The sequence below is a fragment of the Cynocephalus volans genome, chromosome 13 (genome assembly GCF_027409185.1).
Source record: "Cynocephalus volans isolate mCynVol1 chromosome 13, mCynVol1.pri, whole genome shotgun sequence".
Classification (NCBI taxonomy): domain Eukaryota; kingdom Metazoa; phylum Chordata; class Mammalia; order Dermoptera; family Cynocephalidae; genus Cynocephalus; species Cynocephalus volans.
The window spans coordinates 72810902-72834803 of record NC_084472.1 but is presented as its reverse complement, the minus strand read 5'-3'; the positions used below and the strand labels follow the sequence as shown (position 1 = coordinate 72834803).

Sequence of the window (23902 nt, the reverse complement as noted above, 5' to 3'; positions counted from 1 at the left end):
TCAACAGCAGGAAGCATACATAGGACTTGCCTCCCTGAAGGACAGCACTCATCTGACTTGTTCCCATGAACCATCCTTTGGGGGCTCCTTTGAAGAAAAACGAAAAAGTAACTCAAAGAATAGCTTGTTTTTTTTTTTTTTTTTGTCTTTTTCGTGACCGGCACTCAGCCAGTGAGCGCACCGGTCATTTCTATATAGGATCCGAACCCGCGGTGGGAGCGTCGCAGCGCCCCCAGCGCTGCACTCTACCGAGTGCGCCACGGGCTCGGCCCAAGAATAGCTTGTTTTTATTCCAATGCCTCTTAAACATACACCTTGCCCACCAACCTCACTACTACTCATTATATTTTGCCTGTGTAAAGAAAATATAATACTAAATGGTCTCCATTATTATCATTTCCCTAATTCAATCCAAATTCCAAATGAACTAGTTGAAAAAACTAAGGGTTATGTTTATTCCCCACCTAAAAACCTCCATTTTTTGATAATTACTTAGGAGATAATTCAAATCTGCATCATTACACGCAAGCTCTTCACAAGTGACCCCAAACTCACTTCGGGCTTCACCTGCGTCTGCCTTGCCCTTTGCCTCTGCTCCATCCCTACCCAGCACCCTGCCCTGCAGTGGTAGGATGCCCCAGCTTGTTCTTACAAGCTCCCTGCACCTGATCCTTCTGACTGAAATCCCTTCCTTCCCAGACCTCCTTAACTGCACAGTAAACATAACCTCTGTGGAACTTTTAGTAACTCATATAAACACCAGCAGTATTTTACACATGCCTCTAAATAATGTGCTTAAGATGCTATAACTATTCAAATGTCAGAGGGTCTAGAAATTTCAGATCCTACAATAGGCTCATAGCATAACCTAAATACACTTTTATGACATTTAACAAGTGAGCAGATCCTTCGGATCTTCCATCTACCTGGGCAGGGGTTACCTGTGAGAGCCAGCAAGGATCCCACTGTCTGCTCCTCTCAACAACATTGCACTGAAGGGCCTCACCATGGCAAGGACGCATGAATTAGCATCAAATTTATTTACAGATGACAAAATCTAATCTATGTGGAAAATTCTAAAAATCTACAAAAAAGCTACTAGAACAAAAAAGATTATTTTGAAATTTAGAAGGATAAAATGTAAAACTCAACTGCATTTCTTTATATTAACAATGAACTGGAAAATGTAATTAAAAAACACCACCAGTTACAATAACATCCAAAAACAAAATACTGAGGGATGAATGTGACAAAAGACATGGAAGTCTTCTATATAGAAAACTATAAAACACTCAAACAGGACTTTTTGTGGAAACTGACAAGTTGATTCAAACATTTACATAGAACTAAAATAACCAAAACAATCTTCAAAAAGAAAAATAAAGCAGCAGAACTTAAAGACTTACTATAAAGTTCTAAACAATCAAGCAAGTGTGGCACTGGTGAAAAAACAGTCAAACACATCAACAGAGAACAGACCCACACCCTGCAGTCAGCTGACATCCCACCAGGAGACCGAAGAGATGCGATGGAGACCAGAAAGTTCCACCAACGGTGCTGGGAACCTCAACTCCATCTCACAGGAATTAAATCAGATGGATTTATCTAAATGTAAATCCTAAAGCAATAAGACTTCTAGAAGAAAACACAGTACTGTCTGTATTCTCCACCCCTAGGTTAATAAGATGATTTACCACCTTACATTTAAATTAAATAAATATGCTGATCAAAGTAAACAAGATTTAGTTCTCTAAGATTTTGCCCAATTGCTCATGTGCATGTGCCTCTCTGCAAAGTTCCAGCAAGTAAAGGAGACATGACAGGCACAAAACAAACATCAGATGAAGAAACGGGTGGTGAACACACTGTTTCCTCTACTCTGTCGTTAAAGTGCTCTAAAATATAAACCAAAAACACTCAGGTCCAGTTCAGACTCTTCTCTTGTTAATAGTGTATCACTTAAGCAAATTGTTTTACATTCCAAGCTACAACATCCATATATTTCATATAACCTTCCCGAAAAAGAATTTCATGAAACTAGCTCGCTTTTTCACTAAATAAGTGAGTTGGAAAGAATTCCTAAGGTCTCTTCCAGCTAATTAATTCTAAAAGTTCTTACCTAATCAATAGGAAAATAATACTGGTGAAAATTCTACTTTCACAGAAAGTTACAATTTGTCTTATCATGTAGATCACCTCTATTCCAGTTTGTAAAATAATCCAGAGAAGCAAATCCAAATTGACTAAATCCTAAAATATATTAAGGCCCTGAGAACATACTTCCATAAAGAAGTATGGCAAACCTAAAAAAATCTGAAGATATGACTTAAACCATTTAGTCAATACCTACTATGTTCTAGTCACTGTTCTAGGCACTTGTGTTCTACTAGTGACAAAGACTACATGCATGTCATGTTGAAAGGTGATAAGTGCTACAGCAAGAAAATAATAATCAGTGCAGAGCATGGGGATCCAGGGAGCTGGTGGAGGGGTGGACATGGGGACTGATCACTACAGACAGGGTTAGGACTCAGAAAAGGAGGCAGTTGAGCCGGGACTTGAGGGAGGAGCAGGGGAGGCCATAAGGATGAACCTAAGACATGGCATCTAGGCCCAGGGAAAAACCAATAAAAAGTCCTAAAAAGAAAACACCTGGATGTTTGAGAAAAAGCAAGTATCCAGAGAGGAGGGCAGTGGGAGAGCAGACTTTCAATAAGAGAGGATTACAGAGAATATGTCAGTGGTCACGAAATGCCCACTCCAGCCAGACTGGAAAAAATCATAATCCACAGGACACAAGTAGAACACTCAGGCAAGTCTGACCTCACACTGGGGAATAATTAGCCCTAGATGAGCATGCTTCAGATCTAATGATTCGAAAAAGCAAGAAGATCTGAAAGGACAAGACCCTATCCAAGTAACTTAGTCTTCCAGAAAAATTCTCAGGAATATCTATAGGAATATAAAGATATCCACCACCCAAAAAGGTAAAATTCAAAATGTCTGATATCCAACAGAAAATTACTGGGCATGCAAAGAAGTAAAAATACATGGCCCATATGAGGAGAATAACCATTCAATCAAAACTGACCCAAAACTGACACAATGTTACAATCAGTAGACAAGGACATGAAAACAGCTGTCAAAGCTCTATTCCATATGCTCAAAAATTTAGAGACATAGAGAATTTTAAAAAGATCCAAATCAACCTTTCAGACATAAAACTACAATGCTTGAGATGAAAACATACAACAAATAGTATTAACAGTAGAACAGATGCTGTGGTAGAAAAGAATAGGGAATCTGAACACACAGCAACAGAACCATGCAAAATAAAACACAGAAGAACTTCAAAGAAATATCAGTCAGCCACGTGACAACCTCTAAGTACAAAAAGCAACGGTTTTCTAATATAGTTGGAATCCTTGAAAGGGGAGAGGGGGGAAAACATACTTGAAGAAATAAAAGCTAAAAATTTTCCATATTTAATGAAAATTATAACCCACAAACTCAAGAAGCTAAATGAACCCCAAGCATAAGAAACATGAAGAAAATTACACCAAGGCACATCATACCAAACTGCTCAAAACCACTGACAAAAAGAAAATCTTTAAAGCAGACATAAAAGACAACTGTTCCTGAAAACAACAAAATATTGCTAAGAGAAATTTTAAAAGACCTAAATAGAGAGAGAGAGAGATCTCGCTCATAGGTCAAAAGATTAAATATTATTAAGATGTCTATTCCCTCCCAAATTGATCTATAGACTCAGTACAATCCCAGTCGAAATCCCAGAATTCTATCGGGCAGAAATTGACAAGATGATTCTAAAAGTCATATGAACACATCAAGGACACAGACTAGTCAGAACAACTCCCAACAGAAAGAACAAACTTGAAAGGCTAACATTACCTGGTTTCAAAAATTATTATAAAGCAACAGTAACCAAATGAGCATGATGTTACATAAAGATGGACAAACAGATCAATGGAGTGCAAAGAGAGACAAGACATAAATCCACACATGAAAGAAGTAAAAGGTGAGGCATTAGGAAAAGGATCACTTTTTCAAAAAATGATCCTAAGAAAAATTAAATGTCCATATGCAATGAAAGAACATATACCAACATTTTGCAGTGATATAAAAGTTTGCTAAAAATGGACAATCATAAATGTAAGTACTAAAACGAAAGAACTTCTAGAAGAAAAACCACAGGACAAATATAGCAGAAAATCTTTGTGAACGTGAGTGAGGCAAAGAATTCTTTAGAACCACAATCATAAAAGAAAAAAACTGATAAACTGGACTTCATCAAAGGGGCAAGCAACAGTAAAAAGGAGTAAGCTCAATGAACCAGGGGTTGAAAACAGCTGGATCCACATGTGAAAGAGAATAAGCCAAAAAGACAGAAGGGGCCACCTGCAGGTCAAGCGGTAGCAAGTCTACAGGAGCAAAGACAGTTACCACTGAAGAGGCCGTGGGGGCCACAGACCCCAGAAAAGAGCCACATTTCAGGGAAACCAAGAAGGCACATTCAGAGAGGAGCCTGTACATAGAAAGGGTTCAGGTGATAATGGAAACTAATTCTGAGGCACAGTGAAAAAGGGGAAGGGTGAGAACAAAGATGTACAACATATCGTGGTGATTACAACGCAGAATCTGAAGGATGACTTTGCAGTCTGGGCTTTCCACATTAAGTGGCCAACATAAAGATACAAGTCATCATGAGATCAGTCCTGCCACACACCAAGCCAGTACTGTGATCAGACAGAGCTACTAAGGGGTTCAGGGAGCCAGGTTGTATTCCGAGTCTTTGGACCCATCTTACCCATGCTGAGGGTGGTCTGGACACAGGTTAATGCTTGGCCACTGTGGACAAAGCCCAGGAAGTCTGGGAAAGTCAGTATTTACTCAGAGCATGCAGCTCCTCTTCCCTAACATGTGCTGGGATAAAAGTGAGAACAAAGTTGACAAAGCCTCTCCCCTGATGAAACTTACATTCTAGTAAGCATAGGTAACGCAGAGTGAAATAAAATACATTGACAAGTTAACTGTATGAATGACAGACTGGGAAATAAGAAAAAAAGAAAGACTTAAACTCTAGGGGAGGAGACTTACAAAGCATCTTGCAGAAAGTACCAAATTTTTGCTCTCCAACATTTGTAAGCAATAACCAAAACAATTTAAGATGCTCAAATTAAACATAATCAATTACTTTTCTTAATTCCATCAGTAAAAAATGAGCTAAACAGCTTTACAAAGAATACTGAAATAATGAAATATTACATCATGTTAAGAAACATTTAAAGATAAAACACTGAAATGTTATTCACTGGATAAATTATATTACCAACCACTTCCCCTTTAAAATTACCTCACTAACTAAAATAGTCTTTACCATCTGTGTAATTACCAATAAAGAATCCAGAAGCTGCCAGAGAGGCTATCCACACAGACTTTATAGCCCACCAATGCACACATCTTTTGCCTAAAGCAATATGCAGAACACTGAAATAAGTATCAACAGTCATTCACTACATTCACCAGATAAAGAACTGCAGGAAATCACAATGGCTTGAAAAATCTAGTAAGTATCTCAAACGTTAAATATTTTTTCAACTAACAAATACAAATGAAAAGTATATGGTGTTACTAAAGAGAGGACACACGTCAAAGTCTTCGTTAAATCCTCTGCATGAGGAAAATTTCTAACCTTTGTTTTCGGAAAACGCAGACTGGTGCAGTCTCACCGGACAGCTATCTAACCCTACATACCAGGCTTAAAACTTTCTTATTTGATCTAGAAATGCTTCCTTTATTTGAACATTCAATTTACTGGGTGCCAATCACCCTACTTATTCCTGGAGAAACAGCAGTATAAACAGGGACTCACCCTCCCAGAGCTGAGAGTCCAATAATTAAAGGTAATCACCAGAGTAACGCCAGTTACCAAAGAGAAGCACAGGAGGTCCTGGGACATACAAGTGGGGTTCCTTCAACGGCAAAGGGAAAAACAGGAGGTCCCGGGACATACAAGTGGGGTTCAGGGGCAAAAGAAGTACAGGAGGTCCTGGGACATACAAGAGAGGGGGCAATATTTGAAGAAATCAAGGAATACCTCCCCGATAAAGCAATCTTTTAATAAAACCTCAAGTTCTGAATAGGAAGTGGCCAATGAGTACAGAACAGGACAAGAACATGCCAGAGACAGTGACTGTTACGTGAAAAATCACTAAAGGGAGAAAGCAAGGCATATTCAAGGAACTGAAAGAAAAATTTTAGAATTCACACGAGAGGCTGGACGAGAGGGCAAGGGCCGGACAACAAGGGAGCTTTTGAGTCACACAGGACTTGAGACTTCATCCTAAGGTTGCTAAAAGAACCAAAGTATTTCAGCAAAGAAGAAAAAAAAAAAAAGCAATCAGACTAACTTTTTAAAAGAACTTTTGTGGCTACTGCATAGGAAAGATGGGAGCAGCGTCAGTAGTGAGGAGACTATTTCCCACTTCAGGCAAGAAAAGTGATGGATGGAGCAGATGGTGGGAGCTGGAGCTAAAGCCAGGGAGCTGGAGAGCATCCTGGACAGTCATTTCAAGAGCCAGCTGATGACAACATGGGGGCTGAGGGTATGGGACCCAGCTTCCTCCAGTAACCCCGGGGACCAGTTAGGAAGAGTGAGGGTGCATGTGCATGAGAGAGAAGGTAGGACTGAAAGAGTCACAGTCTATTTCCATTGATATAGCTGAAGGAAACGAAAATGGATGTGGAGGATATTCATCCAGCATTTTCTTCCAGAATCAAAGTGTTTGATTATAAACAACTAAATAATTTGAGGTCACGTAGTGTAATGCCTCCGGCTTTATTTTTTTTGCTCAGGATTGCTTTGGCTGTTCGGGTTCTTTTGTTGTTTCACATGAATATTAGGATTGTTTTTTTCTATTTCTGTGAAGAACATCATTGGTATTTTGATGGGGATTACATTGCATTTGTAGATCACTTTGGGTGGTATGGACATTTTCACAATGTTGATTCTTCCAATTCAAGATCATAGAATGTCCTTACATCTTTTTGTGTCTTCTTTAATTTCTTTCAGTAGTGATTTGTGGTTCTCATTGGAGAGATATTTCACCTTCTTGGTTAAATTGATTCCTGGGTATTTTATTTTTTTGGTGACTGTTGTAAATGGGCTTGCTCTCTTGATTTCTTTTTCTGCTAGTTTGTTATTGGAGAATAAAAGTGCTATTGATTTTGGGGTGTTGATTTTGTATCCCGCAACCTTACTAAAATTGTTAATCAGCTCTAGAAGTTTTTTAGTAGAGTCTTTAGATTTTTCTGTATACAGTATATCATATATCATCTGCAAACAGGGTCAGTTTGACTTCCTCTTTTCCAATCTGAATGCCGTTTATTTCTTTCTCTTACCTGATTGCTCAGGCTACCACCTCTAACACTATGTTAAATAGGAGTGGCAATCATGGGCATCCTTGTCTTGTTCCTGTTATTGATGATACTGGTGGTGGGTTTGTCATTTATGGCTTTTATTGTGTAGAGATACTTTCCCTTCTATACCTAATTTGCTGAGAGACTTTATCATGAAGGGATGCTGAATTTTGTCAAATGCTTTTTCTGTGTCTATTGAGATAATCACATGGTTTTTGTCCTTGATTTTGTTGATGTGGTGTATCACATTTATTGACTTGCATATGTTGACCCATCCTTGTCTCCCTGGGATGAATCCCACTTGATCGTGGTGTATAAGTTTTTTGATGTGTTGCTGTATTCTGATTGCTAGTATTTTGTTGAGGATTTACTGGCATAAAAATAGACACTCAGACCAATGGAACAGAATAGAGAATCCTGAAATCAACCCACAGACCTACGGCCAACTGATCTTTGAAAAAGGAAAAAAGAACATATATTGGGAAAAAAACTGCCCTTCAATAAATGGTGCTGGGAAAACCGGACATCCATATGCAGAAGAATGAAACTAGACCTGCATCTCTCACCACATACTAAAATCAACTCAAAATGGATTAATGACTTAAATATAAGACCTGAAACTACAAAACTCCTAAAGGGGAAACACTTCAGAAATAGGACTGATTGAAGATTTTATGAATAAGACCCCCAAAGCACAAACAACAAAAGAAAAAATAAATAAATGGGATTATATCAAAATAAAAAGCTTCTGCACAGCAAGGAAACAATCAACAGAGTGAAAAGAAAACCTACAGAATGGGAGAAAATATCTGCAAACTATACATCCGACAAGGGATTAATATCCAGAATACACAAGCAACTTAAACAACTACACAGGAAAAAAAACAAATAACCCAATTAAAAATGGGCAAAGGAGCTGAATAGACATTTTTCGAAGGAAGACACACAAATGGCCAACAGATACTTGAAAATATGCTCAACATCACTAATCGTCAGGGAAATGCAAATCAAAACCACATTGAGATATCATCTCACCCCAGTTAGAATGGCTATTATTAAAAGTATTGAGAATAACAAATGTTAGTGAGCATGTGGAGAGAAGGGAATGCTCCTACACCGTTGGTGGAACTGTAAATTAATACAGCCACGACAGAAAATAGCATGGAGTTTCCTCAACCAACTACAGATAGAACTTACCATATGATCTAGCAATCCCACTGCTAGGTATATACCCAAAGGAATGGAAATCATCATGTTGAAGGGATACCTGCACTCCCATGTTCATCATAGCTCTGTTCACAATAGCCAAGATATGGAACCAACCTAAATATCCAACAATGGACAACTGGATAAGGAAAATGTGGTACATACACAATAGAATACTACTCAGCCATAAAAAAAATGAAATTCTGCCATTTGCAGCAACGTGGATGAGCCTGGATAAAATTATGTTAAGTGAAATAAGCCAGGCACAGAGGGAAAAAGACCATATGTCCTCACTCATAAGTGGTAGCTAAGAGAGAAAGGAGGGAGGGGAAAAAAAAGACCACAGTGGTGTGTTGGACTTGTAGATGGAGAGAACAGACCTAGGGTTTCTGGGATTGAAAGGGGGGGGGTCATTGGGGAGAGGTTGGGTGGGTGACATGGGGTATAACTGCAATTTGAAGTGGTGGACATGCTGATAGTTTTGATTTGCTCACCACAACTTGGACACAGGTGCTGACAGTCAGCTCTTGCCCCAAGAATATGTATAATCAATAAAAATATTTTTAAAATTTTAAAAATTAAATGATGATATATTCTCATGATGCAATATTATACAACCATTAAACATGATATTACAGAATACTTTTTTTGGCGGGGGGGCGCTGACTGGTACAGGGATCCAAACCCGTAACCTTAGTGTTATAAGGCTGTGCTCTAACTAACTGAGCTCCTGATTACAAAATACTTAATGACATGGGAATGTTCATAATATTAAAAAAAGGAAAGTACAACAGTATGATCCTTTTTTAGAAAGCAAGTACACACACACACACACACACACACACACACAAATGCATATGTACTTCTGAGGAAAAAAGTTTACAAAACCATGAAAAAATGTTTCCAAACATGAAAAAAAAAAAAAAAAAGAACCCAAAATCACTGAAATAAATAGAAAGGAACAAAATTATTAAGAATTATATTCTTATATCTTCTATAGTTTAATGTTATATAGTAAAAATGGAATTGATACTCTATTTATAAAAATTATACACAGAACAAGCACCATATCCAACAAAACGGTAAAAAGACTGCATCACACAAAAGATAAATTTTAATATTTTAACTCATTTCCTAATTGACTAAAATTTCAAAGACAAAACATCATCATAAAACATAAAGCAGGAGATTAAAATTTAAGGACATTTTGGTGAAAAAATTTTACCTAACTTGATAATAAAATGTTTAGATATATACAATAATGGTATGATTAGTAATAAACATTGCATGGCAATTATCATCATAGACTTGGCTAAAAGTTTCGCTGAACATATCCTCCACATTTTCTATGAAAGGCATGGGAGATCAAGATTTAACTTCTTATGGTTCTAAAATTACTTTGACTATATAAAATAAAATGTCAACAGTTTCTAAAAAGATATTCTGCCTTAAAGTATATTTTTATCTATTTCCTAATGTAAATTCTTATCTTTACAAGATGATACACTGTGCTAGCCAATCAGCATTTCTAAGATTATGTTTCAAACCTTCTAGACCCTAATCACCAAACAATAAAGTTTTTAAAAAAAATTAATTGTATGAGTATCTTGAATAAATAAAATCATGCAGATCCTGTAAGGGTTACCTGGGAAAAAATACTGCTATTGTGTTTATAGATCTACTGGAGTACACACGTCCACTCCTGAGTATATATCTTCACCTCGGTCCAGCCACAGGGAACTGAACACGAGATGATGTATGGCAAGTGTTTGTGCCAGCATACAGAAGTGGACTGATAAATACTATCATACAGTAGAAATACAGTAATACATACTGACTCCTGAATGAAATATTTGGTAGATTCTTTTCAAATGCACTCAGATCTCAGACCACAGACAACAAAGACGACTCAAGTACACTTCAAGAAAAGGCACTATATGAGATGAACACGTAAAAGGCTGAGCATGTTTATAGAAGAATTACTTTAACTACATAAAATAAAATGCACATAAATGATTTCTAAATATCCATTGTTCTATTTCATCTAAACTGCCACAAAAGTGGACAAACAAGAGATGATACTATGTAAATAAAACAAGCAAAGTCAGCAGTGTCTGTCTTAGGACTGGACTGCAGCAATCAACTCTACTTCAAGTGTATCATCTCCTAAGCAATTTCTGATGGGGAAATTCAACTGAGATTTGAGTTTACTATGGAGAAAAACCAACTATTTTAAGATATGCCTGTCACAAAGGGAAATCCTTTTTGCCAAGAAGAAAACAGAGCAACCCATAAAATCCATTATATTTTATGATTTCTCTTTGAAAGAGTACACAATGCATAGACAATGCAAGGGTACTTCATGGAAAGACAGAATAAAAAAAAAATACGAATCTTTCCACGAACTTTCTGAAGTACACTTGTATGTAAAAGGGACTCGAAAATCTCTTCACTTGCTTTTCCAAGGAGTAATTACTACTCTCCAATGGAGTAAATTTCACTAAAAGATGACAAAATTTCATTGAGACATTTAACTTTTTTAAATGTTAAAATGTCTAAGAATTTTAGTAAGTTGTTCAACAATGTAAAGTGTTGATAAATATGAATCAAAGATGATAAAATACACAGGAATAAAGAAGATTGTCTTTTTGTACTCCACACAGGTAACGTTCCTTTTAAGCAAATAAACTGAAACACAAGATAGGTGTAAATATGTAAAGGTTCTCTCTCACATTCACACACACACACACACGCATACACACATAATTTACATTAAATTCAAAGACAACAGGCTTTCTTCTCACTAACGTGTTCAAATACTTGAAAATGTGTTTTTAAAAATGCCAGAACTATTCCAAGAAACATCTAAGACACACTGGAAAACAATCATCAGAAGCTGTATGAAGAAACCACAGCACAGAATTCAAGTTCTATTTCTAAATATAAAGAAAGTTTCAGGTTAGCTTTAGCTTTAAATTTGGAATATACACTAGTAGTGGTCAATATGATGTAGCCCTGGTGAGATTTAGTAGCTAATTAAAACAAAAACAAACCACAAAAGCTCTGAATTTATCTTATATGCCTAGAATACTACATGAACTCTTTAAAAAGCAAACCTCAGGATTAATTCATGGGTCAATCTCATGAGGCTTAAACAGTGCCTAACTTATAGTAAGTGCATGCTTAGTAAATACTTGTGGAACTGAACTGTGACAGAGCCCACTGGATGATTACAGACAAGACATGCAATTTTACACACTCCACCTAGCAATGGGAAAAATATACATAGCACTGATTTCAAGAACCTAAAAGCAGAAAGGCTACACAATTCAAATTTCTCATCAGGAAGTTCTGCAAGAACTGCTAACAAGTACGAAAATCTATTTTATTTTTCCCTCCTTGACTTTGCCTCTGGATCGGTCTCATAGAAAATAATAATAAAAAGTAATAAAAGCAGTCAACAAGGAGAAAGGAAGAAAAGTAACAACAATAGAAAAGGATAATTCCTACACAAGAAAAGTAGCCTATCAGAAAATAAAACAAAGAGCTAACACAAAATCATTCCAGTCTGACTGAAATAATATAGTAGTTAAAATATCTTCTGCTTCCAAACAAAGCACCTTGGGGATATTAACATATTTAAAATAAGAACTGGTTTCCTTTTCAAAAGAAAAAAACAGCACAGAACATTTTTCCAGTTTACTATCATAAGAACGTACTTGAAAACTGCTAATATAAAAAGCCCCAGTGTTGGGCCGGCCCTGGGGCTCACTCGGGAGAGTGCAGCGCACAGGTTCGGAACGTACATAGGGATGGCCGGTGGGCTTACTGGCTGAGCGTGGTAAGGACCGCACCATACCGAGGGTTGCAATCCACTTACCGGTCCATAAAAAAAAAAAAAAAAAAAGCCCCAGTGTTGTGAATATGATACAAACAAGCACAGTCAAGCACATAAAGAAGTCACCATCAATGCCATTCAAAGAATAGGTCACTGTAAAACATTAGAACGCAAAAGGAGATAAACAGCAAATATTCTTGATGAAAAAATACATTTTAAACTGTACTCAGTAATAAGCCTAGACAGACTCTAGATTTTGTCATCAAACATATGCATTAGAATAACCAGCCAGGAAGCGGTGTGCCACGGCTGAAAGAAGGAGGGGCTGAAGGTCGGGATGACTCAGCTGAAGCACCAGCTCTACCAATACTACTGGGACTCAGGGCAAGTCTCAGCATAAGCCGCAGGTTTCTCATCTGTTACTTGGAGACAATACCAACTACCTTGGATGATGGTGGCTATGAGAATAAGTATTATTAGTAGTATACTGACACACAAAAGGAAGTCCAAAAAATAGCTATCATTATCATCATTTATATGTAAAATTTCCGCTTCTTACATCACCAGCAACAATGAGTGATTTTTTAAAAAAACTAATTTTCCATTTGTATTGAAATAAACCTACTGAAAGCTATTTTTAATGTACTCTTGAGTTCGAGCATCACAAATGTATGAGACATAATAGTACTGTAGTATGTTTTCCTCAACATTCTATACCATTTTTAGATTAAACTGACATAACACAGAATTAGCTACTTTAAAGTGAATAATTCAGTGGCATTTACTACAATTGTTGTGCAACCAACTCTATCAGGTTCCAAACATTTTCACCACCATCAAAGGAAACCGCGGACCCATCAAGCAGGTGCTCTCCTCTTCCTCCACCAGGCTGTGGAAACCACCAATCTGCATCTGATCTCTGTTGATTTACCTATTCTGGATATTTCATACAAATGAAATCACATAACATGTCACCTTTTGCACCTGGCTTCTTTCACATACCATGAAGTTTCCAAGGTTCATTCATGTTGTAGCACGTGTCAGTCCTTTATTACTTTTATGCCAGAGTAACATTCCACTGCAGGAATGCACCATAATTTGTTTATCCATTCACCCACGCATGAGCATTTGGGCTGTTATCACCTTTTGGCTATTATGAACAGTGCTGTGATGAACATGGGTGAATATCTGCTTGGGTTCCTGTTTTAAATTCTAAGTTTAACTATTTGAGAAACTGCAAAAATGTTTTGCGCAGCTGCTGGACCATGCGGCATGCCCACAAGCAATATACAAGGATTCCAATTTCTCCACACCTCGTCCCATACTTGTTACTTCACCTTTTTTAAAGAGATAGCCAACCTACCATTTAGAAAATATGTTGTTGCGGTACCTCACTGTGGCTTTCATTTACATTTCCCTATAAATTAATGATGTTGACTGAGCATTGTTCCATTGCTTGTTGACCATTTACACATCTTCTTTACAGTAATGTCTATTCAGGTCCTTTGCCTATGTTTTAATTGGGTTATCTTCTTGTTGTTGAATTATAAGAGTTCTTTTCATATTCTGGATAATGGACTTTTATCAGATATACAATTTAAAAATATTTCTTCCCATTCTGTGAACTGTTTTTCACTTTCTTGATAATGTCCTTATTAGCTTTTGTTCATCTGGGTATGTCTTAACTTCTTCATTTCAGAATGACAGAGCCAATATAGAACTCTTGGTTGACAGTATTTTTCTTTCACCATTTTAAAAATGTCATCCACCCTCTTCAGACTGCCATGGTTTCTGATAAAATCTTATTGAGGATCCCTTGTACATGACCAGGCACTTCTCTCTTGCTGCTTCCAGGATGTTCTCTTAGTCTCTGGTTTTCAACAGTCTGATTACGTGTCTTGGTATGGGTCTCTTTGTGCTTAGCCTTCTCGGGGTTCACTTAACTTCTTGAATGTACAGATTCAGGTCTTTCATCACTTTTAGAGTTTTCAGTGACTATTACTCCAAAGATTCTCTCTGTGCTTTCTGTCTGTCCTGGCCTTCTAGAATTCCTAGTGGGTGTGTGTTGGTGCACTTGATGCTATTCCACAGGTCTCTTAAGCACTGTTCATTTTTCCTCATTCTTTCTGCTTTTCAAACTGGATAATTTCAATTGATCTAGGCTTAAATTAAGTTCACTGTTCTTTCTTCAGCCTGCTCAAACCTGCTATTCAACTCTCTAGTGAGTTTTTGTTTTCATTTACTGTACTATCCTGCTCCAGAATCCGTTTGCTTCCTCTGTGTCACTGCTCCACCTACACTGGCACTCTCCACTTGCTCGCACGTCATTCTAATTCCCAGTACCTTTCAGCAGTTTCTCCGTGGTCTCTTTTACCTTTCTGGGCACTGATGTAAGCTCCTTGCCTGGTAAGTCAACGTCTGGGCATCCTCAGGGTCAGTGTCTACTCATTTTCTCTGTGAACGGGGCACAATCTTTGTTACTTCACATGCTTTGTAATGTTTTGTGGAAAACTGGACATTTGAATACTATAATCAGGCAGTTTTGGAAATCAGGTATTTCTCCCTCCTCGGGTTAGTTCTGCTGCTTGCCATGTGCTGTGGCTGTGTTTGTTCAGTGATTCTTCTGAGCTATTTTGTAAAGTGTTCATTCTTTGTCATGTGTAGCCACTCTCATTAGCCTGTATCCAACCAGTGTATCAGGAGAAATTTCCTTGAATGTGAGGAGCTTGAGAAGAGAAAAATAAAGACAAAAAAAAAAAGAAGAAGAAGAAGAAATAAACAGAACTATAAAACAAAACCTCTCCAGTCCTTGTGCGGAGCCCTCCTTCAGGACTCGGCCAGGCCACGTACAACTCTGCCTCAACCTTGCTCCTGCTGCACAGCCTAGTGATCAGCCAAAGGCAAGAGACATTCTCAGGTCTGTTCTGAGCATTCCTCCAGTTCTCAGCTTGCAAATGGCTTTCGAAATTCCCCAGTATACACAGGCACTTCTGAATGCCCAAATTTCCCAAAGATACTGTCTCCCCAGCTTTTTCTGCCTGGCATTTGAAACTACTGTACGTATCAACTGTAATCTTTCACCCCAGGCTACTCCAGGTTGTTCATTAGCCTGCATATGTTTGAAAAATGCCTGCTGCTTTTCCACTAAGTTAGGTGAACAAAAGACCAGTACCTTGGGTCAGTCCCTCAAGTAGCTCCCAGACTGGTTAGAAGGCCAAGCACAATTCTTTTTAATGGACTATGTATGCTCTGCAAACTGGGAACTCGGATTACATCTTCAGGACTAGTACCTTGCTAGGGAAGAGTTGAGATTAAAGCAATTGTACAAAAAAAAGCTTTCCTACAGATTTTTAAGTTGCCTTTTCCTGATTCAGCAATTGCTTGGGTGCTATCAACCTCTGTTTTCCAGAGTTCTAACAAAGTTAGGATAGCTTCTGCTTGATTTTTCGACATAAATGAAAGAGCTAAATCTATAAAACTCCTAGAAGAAAACACAGAAGTAAATCTTTTTTTTTTTTGTCTTTTTCGTGACCAGCACTCAGCCAGTGAGTGCACCAGCCATTCCTCATTCCTACATAGGATCCGAACCCGCCGCGGGAGCGTCGCTGCGCTCCCAGCGCTGCACTCTCCCAAGTGCGCCACGGGCTCGGCCCCAGAAGTAAATCTTTTTAAAGTTCAGTTGGCACATTGTTTCTCTGACACAATACAAAAAGCACAAGCAGCAAAAGAAAAAAAAAACACGAAGTGGACTTCATCAATATTAAAAATTTTTATACATCAGATGAGACCATCAAGGAAGTGAAAATATAACCCACAGAATTGCAGAAGATACTTGCAAGCATACATCTGCCAAGGGACTTAAATCCAGAGTATCAAAAGAACTCTTACAACTCAATAACTAAAAGACAAGTAACCCAGTTAAAAAGTGGGCAAAGGATCTGAACAGACATTTACCCAAAGAAAATATAAAAATGAAAAATAAGCATGTGAAAAGCTACTCAACATCATTAGTCATTAGGGCAATGCAGATCAAAACCACAAGATACTACACATCCACTACAATCAAAAAGCATTGGCTACAATTATAAAGGCAGACAGTAACAAGGGTTGGTGGAGAATTTGGAACCCTCATAAATTGCTGGTGAGAATGTAAAACAATGTGGCAAATTAGGAAAATAGGTTGGCATCTCTTCAAAATGCTAAAACATAGAGTTTCATATAATCCAGAACTTTCACTCCTAGGTACACATCCAAGAGAAATGAAAATATTAACCGAAAACCTTATACTCAAATGTTCATAGCAGCGTTATTTGCAATAGTCACAAAGTAGAAACAACCCAAATGTCCATCTACTGATGAATGGATAAACAAAATGTGGTGTAAAATCCAGTGGAATATTTGGCGGCAAAAAAAAAAAAAAAAAAAGTACCGATACATGCTTCAACATGAATGAATCCTGAAAACATACCTAGTGAAAAAAGTCCATATACTGCATGATTTCATTTGTACAAAATGTCCAGAAAAGGAAAAACCACAGAGACAGAAAATCGACTAGTGGAGGGCTGGGTAGGGAGGGAAGGGGCAAGAATGAGGAGTGACTGCTAATGTATTCAGTGTTTCTTTTTGGAATGTTAAAAATGCTCTAAAATTAGATCATGATAACAGTTGCACAATTTTAAATATACCAAAAACCAATGAACTGTACACTTTAAGTGAATGAATTTTATGTTTTATGAAATACAGCCCAATAGCTCTTAAAAATAAATAAATTTTGAAGGAATTACTTCAAGTAAATAACTCGTACATGTCCACATATACACAGAAGATACAAACAAAATCCACTCCTTTAAACTTTATTTTTAAACAGACTTTGGGGTTACTATTAACATCCACTTAGTTTTAAGTGTTCCTCTCATTGCCAAGGTGTAATGGCCACTTTTCTACTGTCATGAGGCCTATTCGTAAGTTTCTCACATTCTTTTCCTAACATATTGCTTCTTTTTCTACGATGCACTGAAAAATCAGATAAACAAACTCTTTAAGAACGTAAGTTAAGCAAGGTTAAAGCACTGAACAAAGGTAAAGGAGAAATGTGCTTGTCAGTTACCATATTACAATCACAACATTCATTTCAGGTGCTCAAGGCCTTTTTTACTTACATATAGTTAAAGGCCATGGTAGAGATGTCTGACCTTCATGAGTGTGTTTAAAATATAATACAAAAATGAAATTTTAGATAAATTGATATTATGTTTCACAGAAAATGTGTATACAAAAGTTGGGTTTCACATGTGTCTGAGTACTGTAATAGAGAACAACATATAATTATTAATATATTTTCATATGCATATGTGTTTGTATGTGCACATAATGTGTGTATATATGTATGTATATAAAAATGTAAATATATACACACATACATAAATATAAATATATACACATATATACATCCAAGTATCTAGTGAATAAAAAAAAAATCTACCCTGAAATTTGCATGTATTATATATTATAGGAAAATTAATTAGATACTACTGTGGATTGATCGAATTGTGTCCCTTAGAGTTCATATATTAGCGTAATTCCCACTGTAAATGTTGAGAGTAGAAGATCCTATTATGGTAATTGAAAGGTAAGCCTTGAATAGGTGATTATATTGTAGGACCATGCTGCAGTGAATGGATTAATAATGGTGGTCAGAGGTGTGGTTCTGGGGGCTGTAATAGAAGAGTGCATGAGGAACTCTCTCTCTTGCTCCACCATATGAGACCCCTTTTCTGCCATATGAGACCCTTAGGTCAGTGTCGCCACCACCAAGGCCTTCACCAAATGTGTTCTCTGGACTTTGGATTTCCCAGCCTCCAAAACTGTAAGTAATAAATTTCGTTTTCTCTACTTGCATAATACTATTTCAATGACAGAATTAGGACATGTTCTCTTGCATTTGTTAACTCTAAAATGATTACATTAAGCAAATGCTGAGTAGGCTTAAAAGTGTCTTGCTAACCTCTTACTGTAAGCTTGCTGTATAGTTGTGAATTCATCTCCTTGTCTCGCTGAAAACGACGAAATTCATCAATTGCTTCCCGAGTGAGAGTAACAGCTAAGACAAATCCCTGTAAAACAAAATAAAGTGTTTTAGAAATTGAACTTTAACCAAAAAAAAGGGAAAATTCTTTCTTATTTAGTTTTACTTTTTTCCCTTCAATTTATATTACACCCTAAAACATAAAGTAAATGAAAACAAAGAGAACAAGACAAAACAACGAAATACTACAAAAGGAATATAATACATAGTAAAAGATTTACAACTCTAAGAAAAAATTTTAAATTCACATTGTAATATGTATTTCACGTTAAACATCAAAAAATACTTAGTAACCCAAAGAAAAAAATTAGCAATCTTTAAAAAAATCCATGAATTATAAATAGAACACTCAGGCATTCAAATGTCGAATCAACAATGACTGACATAAAAACCTTATACTTAATTTCTGCACTTAAATTCTTCTGATAGAATAAAAGCATTCAGGAACACAAAATAATTCCAGATACAATACTCATGCTGATCAATTTTCTTACATAGTACATTATTATACAACTGCATTGGAGAGCACGGGTATAGTTATCATAGTTTTTCATCTCACTTTTTAAGTAAAAATCTGAATAGATTAATTTGATGCTACCTTAATGAAACTTTAATATACTTGTTATCTGCTGGGAAACCTGTCTGTCTCTTTTAAAGACTGCACATGTATTTTTGACACACTGCATGACTAAATAAAGAAACCTCTTCAACAGGCTTCTTACTACTGATGACCTTGTTTAATCTACTTTGTAAATAACAGAACACCGCATGAATTTCCATTGAAAGGACAATAATCTCTTATTCCAGCTTTTTTTTTTCTGTATAACCAATAGGCTAAATTAAGTGGGCCCCCTGAGACTGTTTCTTGTACCATTACTGAAACGGTATTTTTCTCAAGTATCCTTTAAGTGGCATGTATTCCTCCAGTCTCCCTTCCCGTTCAAAATCAACCTGACGACCTTATGTCTGTCCCCTCTCTACAGCCCAAGTCTATGTGACTTCAAATGTCTCTACGTCACTTTCCATCTGCCTTGCTGAGCCTCTCCATGACCTGCAGCCATCTCTCCCTAAGCACACCTGTGTCGTCTTCTCCCTTAGTCTACACTGGTGTAGGGGAAACATTTGCACATCCTGTTTACTCCCCAATTCAACACATGTCCTTTCACCCCAGCCAACTGAGACTACTCTCAAATGAGGTGGACCACCTAAACAAACTCCCCCTCTGTGTACAGCCCTGTTCACCACCTCCTCTTCCTCTCCAATTCCTCTGCTTCTGACACCCTGCCACTCCTCTGTATCCATACGATCACCCCTCAATGCTGGCACTGCCACCACCCATAAATAATGCCACAATGTCTTCCTCCAGCTCTGTGCTTCCCGTGCGTCTCTCCAGCCCAACGCTCTCAGGCCTTCCTCAGCCCACCCTAAGTTACCACATTGAGACAGTGTTCCCTTTCCCAGCCTCGTTCCCCTCAAAATCATCCTCCAGGGATGGGAAATCTTTGGTGGCTCCCCACTATTTATGCCCCTTTCACCAAAGTGCCATGCTCCCCCAACCTTAAGAATGACAGATCTCGTGCCTTGTCTCCCACTCCAGGCTGCTTGACCTCCTACACCCGGGACCATGAGCAGTCTCCTGAAACACCATGAGGTACCCCATCTGACCTTTACCAATGTATTTCCAGTAGTTACTGGAAGGACTGTTTTGAGAAGTATCCTAAAACCACCCTTGGACTCACTGAAAAAGAAGCCACGAACAACTGATGTATCCATGTGCAAAGAAGGACAGCATGGGTCTGCATGTGCCCGTCTTTGCCACAGGAAGATAACCAGCCTACAGGGTGGAATGAGACCTCACCTAGGCCTTCAGCACACACTGTATTCTTTTTTTAATAACAGCTGTGTTGATATATAATTCACATGCCATAAAATTTAAACTATAATTTGTTATATTTTAGTACATTCACAGAGTTATGCAACCATCACTACCATTTAATTTTAGAATATCTTCATCATCCAAAAAGAAACACCCATAACCATTAGCAGTTACCTCTCACTGCGTCTGCCTCCCAGCCCTGGCAGCAACTAATCTACTTTCTGTCTCTATGAATTTGCCTATTCTGGGTGATACGGTAACTATACGTTTAGATTTGGAACTGCCAGTTGTTCTCCAAAGCAGCTGCACCACTTTACAGACCCATCAGCAGTTAGCACAGGTTCCAACTTCACAGCCTTGCCAACACCTGTCACTATCTACCCATTTGATTGCAGCCATCCTATGAGTGTAAAGTGGTATCTTGTGGTTTTAGTCTGCATTTCCCTAGAGACTAATAATGGTGAACAACTTTCCATGTGCCTATCAGCCATTTGTGTACCTTGCTTGGGTAAATATCTATTCGGATCCTTCTGAATTAAACCCACTGTTTAATTTGTAAGTTGTTGAGTTGTAGTTCTTTTTTTATTCTGAATACACATTATCTTGTTAGATATATGATTTACAAATATGATCTTATATTTTCTCCCATGCTGGGTTATCTTTTTACTTTCTTGATGGTGTCCTCTCCTGCACAAAAGCTTTTAATTTTAATAAAATCCAATTTACTATTTTTTTCTTTTGTCACTTGGGCTTTTGGTGTACAAGTTCATGAAGATTTGCCTATACAATTTCTTCTAGGAGTGTTACACTTTCAGCTCCTCCATTTAGGTTTGTAACCCATCTTACTTTTTGTGTACAATGTGAGGAAGGGGTCCAACTTTGTTTTTTTGTATGTGGATATCCACACTTTCAGCTCCTCCATTTAGGTTTGTAACCCATCTTACTTTTTGTGTACAATGTGAGGAAGGGGTCCAACTTTGTTTTTTTGTATGTGGATATCCAGTTGTCCCAATGTAAGGTAATGCTGGACACAGACCTATATCCCCCTTCCCTGTGCATACCAGTTTCCCCTCCCCCCTGGGAAACTACTTTAAAGACAAATGGAAGTCAGTAGGAATCAAGATCTCTGAGTAAATTGATTGGCATGTAAATGGAGTTAGAACACTGGTGTTAACTATTCTGTTGCCAGGAGGGGTCAACTTAACTACTCAGCCAGATCTCCTGCAAGATCTGAGTCTGGTGAGGGGCACATAAGCATGCAAATGATTTACAGCTCTACTTTGATCTGTTCACTATATAACTGTTGTATGTACCCCATGGGAGGGTGGATTTCTAGCTGACCGGCCACCACCTCCCTAAGTCTAATAAACCGATGTCTCTACCTACGGCAATACTGGACGAGTTTCTTTGGAATAGGAGAACACTACGTGAGTGCCCTTCAGATGTGGAGCTCCCGTGATACACCCAGAATTATTTCTGGAAAAAACTACTCTTTCTCTGTGGAACTGTCTTGCTGCCTGACAGAGTTTGGATATGTTCTCTCCCCAAAGCTCATGTCAAAATCTGGTCTCCAACTTGGCAATGTTAGAAGCAGTTTGGGTCATGGGGGGTGGATCCCTCATGAATATCTCTCTCTCTCTCACCACATGATCTGCTTGTACCCACCAGCTGCCTGCCGCTTTCCACCATGAGTAGAGGCAGTCTGAGGCTTGCACCAGATGCAGCTGTCCCAGAATCATCATCCAAATAAACCTCTGTTCTTTATAAGTTAACCAGTCTCAGGTATTCTGTTATACCAACACAAAATGGAATAATACAATGCCCTTGCTAAAAATCCATTTGTTGTAAATGTAAAGATTTTTGGACTCTCAATCATATTCCATTGATCTACATACCTGTCCTTATGTCAGTAGCACACTCTTGATTACTGTAGTTTGTAGTAAGTTTTGAAATGAGGAAGTGTGAGTCCTCCTACTCTGATCTCCTTTTCTACGATGCATCAGCTACTCTGGGTCCCTTGCATTTTCCTACCAATTTTAGGATCAGCTTGTCAATTTTTGCACAACAAGCCAGCTGGGATTGGGTTGAATCTGCAGACGAATGTGGAGAGTACTGCCATCTTAACAATACTAAGTTTTTCAACTCATGAACATGTGATGACTTTCTATTTACTCAGATCATCTTTAATTTTTTTCAAAAATGTTTTGTAGTTTTCAATAATCTTTCACTTTAGCTAAATTTATTCCTGTGTATTTTTTTCTTTTTGATACTATTATAAATGGAATTGCTACCCTAATTTCATTTTTGGATGGTCATTGCCAGCGTATAGAAATACAAATCATTTTTGTATACTTATCCTGTATCCTGCAATCTTGCTAACTGATTTTTTAGTTCCAATATTTGTGTGTGTGTGGATTCCTTAGGTTTTCCTATACACAAGATCATGCTGTCTGTGAACAGAGAGAGAGCCTCTCTTCTTCTTGGCCATCTAGATGCCTTTTATTTCTTTTTCTTGCCTACTTGCCCTACTCATACTACCTTCGACACACTCTTGAATAGAAGTGGTGGGAGGAGACATCCTCATTCCTCATACTGAGGGAAAGCATTTGGTATTTTACCAGTAAGAGTTATGTTGGTGAAGGAAGTACAAAATTTTAAGAGCAGAAGAGATCTTTATATTATAATCAAATGTCTCTGTAACAGAATGAAGAATGCACTATAGGGAATTATGGCCAGCTTCTCCAATGCTAATAACTTTGCCATGACAAAGCAGCAATGAAGTAAAAGTGGTTATCAAAGAACCTTTTTAGAGACAAAAAAGAACTTGAATATAACTCATTATTTTATTAGAACTAAAGTTAGCAAAGATAAGAATAAATATGAGAAGCCAAAGCAGCAGACAGCCCCCCAAAAAGTCTTTAGAAATTTGGTATTATCAAAAGCCTTAAAATTTACACATATTTAACCAAGCAGTTTCACTTCTCAAAACTTACCCTAAAGGAAAAAAATCCAGGATCCCAACATAAATATGAGTAACTAGAAATAACCTGAATGTACACAAATAAGAAATTCACGGTAAACTCATAAAGAAACACTATATTTCCTTGATCCAAAGACGCCACTGGTTTTAAGACACATTATTATTATTTTAGTAATAGTTTTGGATGGGAAGAAAATGTACACATTGTAAGTCAAAGCTCAACTTTGGTAACAGGAAAAAATCACATGTTTGAATCCAGAAAATACACTTCTCTAGCCCTTCCCATGTAGGAGAATTTTTACTGTTAGAGCCTCATGTTCATGGTGTAGAAGTAATTTATTAACATCCTATTTACAACTGACTCACCTTGGGAGACAAGAGCATAAGGGCAATTGCCAAGAATATTTTGTTTACATATTGTAGTCAGTATTTTAAAGAAATGGTTTTTAATCAGGTGACCACATTGTACTCACCTGG

The 23902-nt window shown here is 37.6% G+C and overlaps 1 protein-coding gene across 3 annotated transcripts in view; it reads right to left on the bottom strand.

Moving 5' to 3' along the window:
- The window catches only part of ATP9B (ATPase phospholipid transporting 9B (putative)), a 271433-nt gene that overhangs the window by 195518 nt on the left and 52013 nt on the right, over positions 1 to 23902 (bottom strand). For 2 of the 3 annotated variants that reach the window (XM_063076518.1, XM_063076519.1), the window contains exon 5: positions 18489 to 18597. In XM_063076518.1, the coding sequence (XP_062932588.1) occupies positions 18489 to 18597 (109 nt within the window). Of the gene's footprint in view, positions 1 to 18488; positions 18598 to 23902 lie in introns of those variants that run through there. The other variant, XM_063076520.1, reaches the window with a different exon arrangement.